This window comes from Eptesicus fuscus, chromosome 15, assembly GCF_027574615.1.
Source record: "Eptesicus fuscus isolate TK198812 chromosome 15, DD_ASM_mEF_20220401, whole genome shotgun sequence".
Lineage (NCBI taxonomy): Eukaryota > Metazoa > Chordata > Mammalia > Chiroptera > Vespertilionidae > Eptesicus > Eptesicus fuscus.
The window spans coordinates 32,150,834-32,161,372 of record NC_072487.1 but is presented as its reverse complement, the minus strand read 5'-3'; the positions used below and the strand labels follow the sequence as shown (position 1 = coordinate 32,161,372).

General features: G+C 40.1%; 1 protein-coding gene across 1 annotated transcript in view; it reads right to left on the bottom strand.

Annotated features, from left to right (window-relative positions):
- Positions 1-7,838: 7,838 nt before the first annotated feature.
- The window catches only part of LOC103289210 (histone-arginine methyltransferase CARM1-like), a 225,313-nt gene continuing 222,612 nt past the window's right edge, over positions 7,839-10,539 (bottom strand). The window contains exon 12 of the mRNA XM_028150526.2: positions 7,839-7,932. Within this exon, the coding sequence (XP_028006327.1) occupies positions 7,839-7,932 (94 nt within the window). The remainder of the gene's footprint in view (positions 7,933-10,539) is intronic.

Here is a 10,539-nt window from a genome sequence, read left to right as displayed (position 1 = left end):
GAAATAATGAACAACATAAACTGATGAACAAAAACAGACCCGGAGACAGGGAAGCATCGATCAGACCATCGAACCTCAGAGGGAAGGTAGGGGAGGGTGGGGGAAAGGGGGAGAGATCAACCAAAGGACTTGTATGCATGCATATAAGCCTAACCAGTGGCCACGGAAAACAGGGGGGTGGGGGCATACGTGGGGAGGGGTTTGGGATGGGAATGGGGGGATGAGGACAATTATGTGATACCATAATCAATAAAGAAATTTAAAAAATGTCGAATTTCATGCCAAAAAAAGAGCATTTGCGGGAAGTTTTAATTCATTACTTTATTTTGAAGAAAAAGTTATCGTATACTTCGGGAAGCTTATGGTGAACATGTTCCATCTCAAGATACTTGTGAACGCTGGTTTAAATGCTTTAAAAGTGATGATTTTGATGTGAAAGACAAAGAACGTCCAGGTCAACTGAAAAAGTTTGAAGACCAACAATTACAAGCATTATTGGATGAAGATGCATGTCAAACTCAAAAACAACTTGCAAAAAGATTAAACATTGCTCAGCAAACAATTTCCGATCATTTACAAGCAATGGGAAAGATTTTAAAGGAAGGAAAATGGATGCCACATCAACTGAACAAAAGACAAATGGAAAACTGAAAAGTCATCAGTAAAATGTTGCTTCAACGGCACAAAAGAAAGTCTTTTTTGCATCAAATTGTGACTGGCAATGAAAAGTGGATTTATTTTGAGAATTCCAAATGCACAAAATCATAGGTTGATCCAGGTCAACCATCAACATTGACTGCAAGGCCAAATGGCTTCAGAAAGAAGACAATGCTCTGCGTTTGGTGGGATCAGGAAGGTGTGGTGTATTATGAGCTTCTAAAACCAGATGAAACGGTTAATACTGATCGCTACCGACAACAAATAATCAATGTGAACCACGCTTTGTGAAACGACCAGAATGTGCCAGAAGACACAGCAAAGTAATTTTGCTTCATGATAACGCACCATCACACACTTCAAAACCAGTTAAAGACACATTAAAAGATCTTGCATGGGAAGTATGAAGAAGTGGAAAATTGGGTATCTGAATGGTTTGCCTCAAAACAAGAAAGTTCTATTGGGACAGTATCCACAAATAATCAATTTGAACCACGCTTTGATTGTGAAACGACCAGAATGTGCATGGGAAGTATTAACCCACCCGCTGTATTCACCAGACCTTGCTCCTTCAGATTACCACTTGTTCCGATCAATGGCACACGCACTTTCTGAGCAGCACTTCAAAATGTACGAAGAAGTAGAAAATTAGGTCTCTGAATGGTTTGCCTCAAAACAAGAAAAGTTCTATTGGGACAGTATCCACAAATTACCTGAAAGATGGGGGAAATGTGTAGCTAGTGATGGACATTACTTTGAAAGAAACACTTTTGATGTTTCTCTTGAAATTATCGTGTTTTCTTTGATTACAAAATCTGCCATTATTAACCGGTACACCTAGTAACCTCTCTTCAATCACCAACGTCATGGGGCAAATTACAAACTCATAAATATCACAGATCTTTGGAATTGCTCAAAGATTGGGAAAGAATATCAATTTTTTGACTTCTTAAAAGTCATAGGTTTTATCTCCTATGACTACTTCTATAGACCGATAATGGCCTCTTAGGGCAGTGGTCAGCAAACTGCGGCTCGCGAGCCACATGCAGCTTTTTGGCCCCTTGAGTGTGGCTCTTCCACAAAATACCATGTGCGGGCGCGCACGTACAGTGCGATTGAAACTTCGTGGCCCATGCACAGAAGTCGGTTTTTGGCTCTGAAAAGAATTTTCAATCGTTGTTCTGTTGATATTTGGCTCTGTTGACTAATGAGTTTGCTGACCACGGTTTAGGGCATCAGGCTGAGGAGGACTGTGAGGCCAAGTCACAACTCAGCAGGAAAGACTGCAGGGATTGATTATGAATGTCTGCACTGGGTGTGGATGGAGACAGTGGCAAAAGCCAAATTGTGTTTCTGCAATCCAGGGTTTACATAGTTTCTGCCTACCATGCTTGAAAGGCAATTAGAACATTGTCAGACCTGATTCCATCATTCCAATTACTCTGAACTTCAGGATACATTTATTTATTTAATCAATATACATTGATTGAACACCTTGGATGCCTTAGGCACGCTACGCTCTTAGGCACTGTGGGACATTTAAAGAACGAATTGGACTCAGATCCAACCCACAAAAAATTTAGTTCAAAGAAGAGAAAGATATGTGTTGTCTAGGGTATGAAGTGATAAAATGTTACAAGAATTAGATAAGGGGAGGGAAAGGAGATCCGTGGAAGGTGAGATGTGTGAGTGTGGATGGTGGTCAGCAGGGCATGCTGGTGAGGGTGTATTAGAAGGGAGCCTTTCTGGGATGTGAGTCAGACTGTTAGAATGGATAGCTGGGGAGGACTGTTTCAAACTGAGTGGCCAGAATGAGGGAAAGCACCAGAGTGGAAAGCTGAATGCTGTGGGTGACTGATTGACTGATGAGAATATGTGGCTGCTGTTTGTTCCACTTCCCCTGACAGAGTGAGCAGGTTGCCTGTTGGGCTTCATTAGATTATCCTGCTGATGTGACATCCATTTTTATAAGGGTTTTCTGGGGGCCAGGGGAAAACTTGCTCTTTGGAAAGATTATCTTTCATCACCAGGTGACGTGTGACATATAACAAATGTCTTAAAGTAAAGGAGAGTTCCCACTGGTATGTCACACTGTACTCTTTATTGTAGACCTAAGAGAACTGACAAAGGTTCCATCTGCATTTTCTTAACTATGTACAGAGTCATCAAATATTGCCAATGAAGAACATTCCACTACATGAATAGGCAAAAAATCTTTAACACACTGCTGAACTAGGAACTAGCTATGGATTTGTTGCAGATATTTGCAAAAATAGATTAAAATTGCAAATAGAAGATCCCTTCTAACATGGTCTATGTCATGTTGTACATATGCATACATATAAACATGAGGTAGGGTTTTGTTAACTGTCTTTTTTAAATACGTCAGAACTTGAAGCGATGCTTATGGCTTTACTAAAGTAAAAATAAACAGAAACCAAAAATTAAAAAAAAAATTGTTTTTCAACTACATGCAAAAAGCGATAAAGAGCCAGTCTAAGAAGCCACAAGAAATAGACTTGTCAACAAAATTAGGATGCACAGTTTAGAGTTAGGAAAAAAAAAAAAAGAACTTTAAATAAATAAAGCTAATATACTTGTAAAATTCAGAATGCATGTTTGAAACAGGAGACATGAACTTGAATGTTGAGGGACTTCTCAGGCCTTCATTTTACTTATTGATCTTCTAAGCAAACCTAAAACAGAGAAGGTGATTCCATGACACCAAAAGTAATGAAGTTCTAGCAAGATCCAAAGCCATAGAGGAGCCATGTGTTCATGTCTGCTCCTTCCCTCCTCCCCCTCTCCATCCCCTCTTCCTACTCCTGTGTTCTTCCCTGGAGATTTTTATGGGCGGCCTTAGATCTATATTTACCCACTATATTTAGTAAGTTTGATTATGCATAGCCTAAATTCAGATCTGAGAGGATGATCTGGATTTTTGTTCACTGAAAGAACTTCTTCTTTTTATAGGTTTATAGCAAAGGCTAATAAGCATCAGCTTCTCTCTCTTCTTGCTATTCAATAGGCTAACTTAGCCCTCACCGTCCTCTTCCCGAAGGCTCTGCTTGCACACCTGCCCATGAAGGCTCCTTTCTGACATTTGAGTCTCTACTAGTTAACCCCTCTTTGGAGAGGCCGCCCAGACCACTCAATGTAAAGAACGCCACCTCCCATCTCTGGCCTTGCCGCTGTCGAGCATGTCATTCCGTTTGTTTCTGCTATCCCTTTATGTAGTTCTTTTTTTGGGTAAGTTTTTATGTAACTGAAAAAGTTTTTTACATTTAGTAAATGTTAAACACGAGCAGAGCAAGGATGACAGGCCAGGTACAGAAACTCACCAGGCAGAAACCCCCGGATGCCTAACAAGGGGCAAAACTGGGAAAACAAGAACCTTGCCCTCGGAGTAAGCTATCCTCCCCTAGCATGTCACCGGTCATGTGGTTTGGACTCCTGATCTTTCCTATCGCTGGTCGGGCAGTTTAGACCCCTGACCTTTTCCTTCTTAACGATAACATCTAGGCCTCAGTTGTAATTCAGCTCCAGGCCCAGAAAAGCAGCAAAACCAGACAAGTGATGCCGTGGCTGCCTCAGGACCAGCTACATTGACTAGTGACCCCCTGCCCTGGCTCTGACCAATCAGTGGAGCCCATGACCCTGAAAGAGCACACCTGAATACTGATGAACATTCTATTAAAATCCTCTCCTGAGATCTCCCCTAAGACTTCCACCTGCCAGAGAGAGACAAACAGACTCCGGACAAGGACCCACTCTGCACTCTCCCGCCACGGAGCACAGCTGTGCCATTCCCCCACAGGCACATATCCCCCAGCCTCTAAGGGACCCCACGAGACTTGCAACCAGGGGAGCAATGGGCAGCGGCAGCTCGTCCTGGGCTACCCCTGAACCTGTCTCCAAGGCCCCCTTCTCTCCGAGTTCTCAGTGAGCCAAAGCAGCCCAGCTTAGGCTTTCCAGTTGCTTCTTCTGTGCCCTGCCCTGTTTCATGGTCTCAAGTCTATCATGGACCCAATACCCTTCAGCTCAGTGCTGTGTGGACCTTCCCTCTGGATATCCCCATCTCCCATGCCCTCTTCCTTAAATACATTCAACTTTTCTTTAATCACCATCTGAGATGGCTATTTAGCCTGCTCTCCCACATGGATGTTAATCTTTCAGTAAAATTTACCCTTCTTGGTGTATAGTTCTCTGAGTTTTGACAAATGCGTGTGACCATATACTGCCACCACTGCGATTAAGATATAGAAAAATGCCATCATTGTGAAAAATGCCCTGTTCCTCTTTATAGTAATGTTTCTCCCAACCCTAGCTTTGATCTGTTTTCTGTACCAACAGTGTTGCATTTTCCAGAATGTCAAATGAATGGAATCATATAATCTGCAGGCTTTTGAGTTCGGCTTCTTTTACTCAGCATAATATATTTGAGACTCATTTGTATTATTACGGGTATCATTCCTTTTTTATATTGAAAATTATTCCATTTTCTGGATGGACCACATTTTGTTTATTCATTCTCCAGCTGAGATACATTCTAGTTGTCCCCATATTTTAATAATTACAAATAAAGCTGCAATAAACATTCAAATATAGTTTTCATTTCCTTCGCATAAATACCTAGGAGTGGGATTGCTGGGTCATATGGTAAGTGAACATTTAACTATATAAGAAACTGTCAAAATGCTTTCCACCATGGCTGTACCATATTGCATTTCTACTGGCAATGAATGTGAATCCTGCCAGCTCTCCACCTTCAACAGCACTTGAAAATCGTCAGGATTTACTTTAGCCATTCTCCTAGGTGTGCGGTGGTATGCCATTATGGTTTTAACTTTCACCTCCCGAATGACTAATGATGTTGAGCACCTTCTCATATAATTTGCTATTATGTCTTTTTGATAAAGTATCTGGTCAAATCGTTTGCCTTCTGAAAAACTGTTTTTGTGTTATTGGGCTTTTTTGAGTGTATTATATCACTAATTCTTTTTATATTCTGGATATAGTTTTTTTGCCAAATATGTAATTTCCAAATATTTTCACCCAATTTGTCACTTATTTTTTTATTCTCTTACAATATGCCTTTCAAAGATCACAAGTTTTAATTTTGATAAAGTATAATGTATCATTTTTTTCTATTCATGAATTGTGTTTCTGGTGTCATATTTAAGAAATGTTCGTTTAACCCAAGGTCACAAAGATTTTCTTTTATGTTTTCTTCCTAAAAGAATTATATATCTTTTTAGGTTTTACATTTTAATCTCTCATCTTTTTTGAGTTAATTTTTATAGATGGTGTGAAATATGGATGAAAGCTCACTTTTCATTGCATACGGATATCCAATCATTCCAGCACCAATTTTGAAAGACTCTATTGAACTGCCTTTTCAACTTTGTCGAGAATCAAACAATATAGATGTTTGGTCTATTTGTGACCGCTGTTCCATTCCATCTGTCTACATGTCATCCTTTCACCAGTCTGTACTGCACTTCCTTGATTACGGTAGCTTTATATTAAGTCGTGAAATCAGGTTGCTATTACTCTGTTTATCTTTTACAGGGGAGTCAGATTTTTAAGCATCTTCATCTGCTTAATTAAATATGTCAGTCAGACTTGCTGCTGAGAGAGAGAAAAGGGGGGAAAGAAAGGCACCTGCCCTTCACTCAACAGTCCATCCGTCCTGGCAGGGCATGGCCATTCGGGCATCTTTAACAAGCTCAAACTTTGCCCTTGTGGCCACAGTGTTTGTGCCTTCACACAAAACAGGTGCTGGCCAAAGCCAAGCACAAAGCCTTCTCTAGGTGGTTTTGTGGTAAAAACCTTGTTCTTGTAAGATGAAGTAGAACTGGGAGTCAAGTTTATATGGTTCCTGCATTCAAAAGGTGAGTTTTCTAAAACCCTCCAGACATCTATTTTCTTTTCCAAAATCGAAATGATTCTGTTTGGAATGAACTACAAATCATTATCCATTTACCTTATTGAGAGAGTTGGAGAGCAGAGGGAAGGAAGGAAAGGGAGGAGGAAGGGAGGAAGAAGGGAGGAAACTCACATTTATTGAGCACTAATTACTGGGACATGGTATGGGAATTCTTGCCGTCTCCCAGTGAGGTTTGCGTTGTTTATCCCATTTTATAGATGAGAAAACTGAGGCCTAGGCAAGTTAAATAGTACTAGTCTGCTCTCTCAGGACAAAACCCCTGTCCTTCCCTTTACATGGCAGGAGCATGTAACTGAGGGATGGGAGCAAGGACTCCTCCCTGGCCTCAGAATTAAAGATGAGATTCACATACTTAATTGGCAATGGATTTAAAAAATCATACCATGTGTAACAATGGCACACCCCACACAAAACTTTAGCTTTGTCTGTTTTTCCCCCTCCCCTGCCTCAAGGTCAAAATCTCATTTTCCCATCTCTGCCGAAGAATTCCTATTTGGCTTCCTGAGTTCCCTCTTCTCTTCAAGCTTTTCAGTGCTATAGAGACATAATGCTTTGAATAAAAGCCGTAGGGAGACATTATAATATGTGAGACAAGTCTCCTTTTAATAAGGAAGTAAAGAGTAACCATGTCCAGTGCTTTTATTTGTGTGGTTGATTTCATGTGTGGATTTTTAATGACCTCATACTGAATAGTTGTAAAGATTGGGAGTTTTCCCAGAAACCTGTGTTGTATCTGTCTCATTGTGGCAAGTTCTTTGTGTCAGACAAACTCTGCACACCTTCTAGAGAAGTATGTCCTGGCTTACATGACCTCAGAAAAAGTCTCAAAAATATACTTTAAATAGACTCATGTGTAACATGTAATTGGAATACTCAGTGAATGAAGGTCATAGGAGGTCATCCTTAAACCCTGCAGATCAGAAAAGCAAGTGCCAGAAGAAGAGTGACCTTGCCTGAGGTCACACAGCTTGTTCCAGCTCAGCTGAGCGAGAATTCACTGTGTGGAGCTCTCCAGGGCTCTCTGTTTTAGGGCCAGATTGTTAAATATTGAATTTTGTCTCATACCACATAACACACTCAACACGGTATCAGGAACCAAGTCTCCTCGGAGAGGAAGAGTAGAGGCTGGTTCCCCTCCGAGGAGAGATGGAAGTATTCTGACCCTCTTTACCTGGTCATGTGGTCAACTGAGACTTTGTATGCACAGGTGTGAAAGGGATGAAAACATTTCTTACCTGAAGAAAGGGTTCTTTAAATCGAGGATGTTCCCAGATCTGAAGCCCGTCTGGTTTACCAGTGCCACGATCTGAATGTCATAGCTCTGTCTGTATGGCAAAACCAAGCAAATATACACATATCATCTCCCAAGGCTGTTTAGCTACTCACATCCACTTAGAGCATCTTCTACACATACCTACTTCATGAGGGTTTTAAGTGTACAGATTAATCTTATACACGTCCAAGTGTATTTACGTATTTATTTAGATGCTATTAATGTTAGTGGATGCAATTAAAGTCTTTATTTGTTAGAAGACTTTAATAGCTATAATTTCTTGATCTAAAAATTATAAAGGTAATGGTATTCTGAATGGTCAAAATGATTTTTTTTGACACACACACACAAAAAAGCTTTAGCAACATCAATAACAGAAATGGCTTTAAGTAACAGATACACTTTACGGGTCACCATTGTACCAATACAATCTTAATCATGAAAGGATTGCCTAAATTAAAATAGCAACCTCATGTAAAACAGCTAACAAATGTGATTGGTTTTAAGAGGCCTCAGATGAAGGCTCATACAATTATAGTAAGAGGAAGTGGCTGATAAAAACAAGTAATAAGACATTCTTGATGATTAACCTTGAAGGGACCTGTTTATAGGATTTTTATTAGTAATTCCCAAGAATATATGTATTTCTTCTGATTATGTGTTAAGTATTCACTATAGAAAAAAATGAGAAAATAAGAAAAAAACAGAAATAAAATAACCCATAATGCCACTAGATGAAAATTCAGTTAACATTAGAGTATTTCACTTCTGTTTTTTCTTGTATGTATTTATAGATATAAATTTTTACCAAAATGATGCTTAAAAAGACCTTCACACCTCTTATTTTACTTAACATTAGCAAGTGGTTATTCTGTAATTCTTGAAAATGTGTTTCTCAATAGCATAATGTGCATATAGCATGATTTATTTAATAATTCCCCATTGCTAAATATTTATATTTTTATAATAAGGTATTACTCATAGTAACACAAATCTAGTTTTATGACAGAAATTCTGCTGCACAGGACATTCTTGCAATACATCTCTGTGTCCTATCTATGACTATTTGCTTGGAATAAACTCCTAGATGTACACTCACCAGGCTACAGCACATAGATGTATTTAAGGTTCCCAATACCTACTGTTAGAATGCCTTCAATTACTTCCTCACTGACAAAGTATGGCAGTGTTAATTTCATTACACCTTTTCCAATTCTTAATATTTAAATATTTGGGGTTAAAATATTATTCATTATTTAATTCAAATTTCCTTAATTACGAGGTTTCCTTTTTCAAGTCCAGAAATTAGTGAGTGATATAAATTCTTCCACCCCCACTCCCACCTTGTCATTGCCAATAGTGACGTGAGTAGGCTGAAATATAATGTCAGATCCTTTGTGACCAGTACCTCAACTTTTAGATTTTATTGGGGCCAAACAAAATAAGAGGAAAACATAGCCATACATTTTTGCAAAAAATCAATTATGTCCTTTGCTCCTGTTTCGATTTATCTAGTTGACTCAGCACTTCTTTGTTTTAAGATGTTTCAGCCAGGAAGTCTACAGTTAGTAGTTCCCTACTGTGATACTTGTTGGCAGATTTGAGGTGAACCGGACATTGGGACAACGAGCTCCTTAGGAGAGGCGCAACCCTTGCTGGAATCACAGAAAGGCTGAGAGGTCAGCCCGGTAAAGAACTCAGGGAGGGCCCTGGCTGGTGTGGTCCAGTTGGTTGGGCATCATCTTGTGCACTTGCCGGTTAGATCCTGGTCAGGGCACATGCCTCTTGATGCCTGGTAGGTGGCGTGCAGGAGGCAGCCAATCAATGCTTTTCTCTCTCTCTCTCTTTCTCTCTCTCTCTCCCCCCCCACCCCTTTCCTCTCTCTTTCTCTTAAAAAAAATTCAGTAAGAAAATCTAAAGAAAGAAAGAAAGAAAGAAAGAAAGAAAGAAAGAAAGAAAGAAAGAAAGAAAGAAAGAAAGAAGTCAGGGAGGGACTCACCTATACATTTTGCCAAATGAAAGATGCCTCCTTAACAATATTTGAAGTAATTAATATAGAACTCTGAGGTATGTGCAAACGTGTATGCTTATGGATGCCCATGGGAGTCAGATTCGTCACAACTAAGAACTGAATGGTTCCTGTTGTGGTTGGGAAAAACAGTCAGTAAAGCTTTGCCATAGGGTCTTTAGCAAGGCTCTTGTCAGATACCGGGTATGACCCTTTACAGTCCTTTTCAGTCACATGGTCCTTTACAGGCACTGCTCACAGCCCACTCTTCTTCCTCACCCACGATCTAAGTCCCACCTTCCCTAACAGAAGAAAAAGAAAGCCTCAGGTCACCTCATGGCATGCCATGGCTCAGTTTGGTCAGTGAAAGCTGAGATTTGTCCTCAAAACCCTTCGATGAGTGTGTGTGTGTGTGTGTGTGTGTGTGTGTGTGTGTGTGTTGGCGGGGGGTGTGGGGGGAGGGGAGATGGTGGTGGTGGTTAGGGTGTGAGCAGGGGGATGGTTAGATTCACTGATTTAATAGTGATTAACTAACCAAGGGAAATGTGACCTCACCTAAAATTTTAGGAAAATAATGCACTTTTCTATCCCAGGAGTAGTGTTATGCTAGTGCATAACTCCTACCCAGGAGGCCAAGTGCAAACCCCAAAA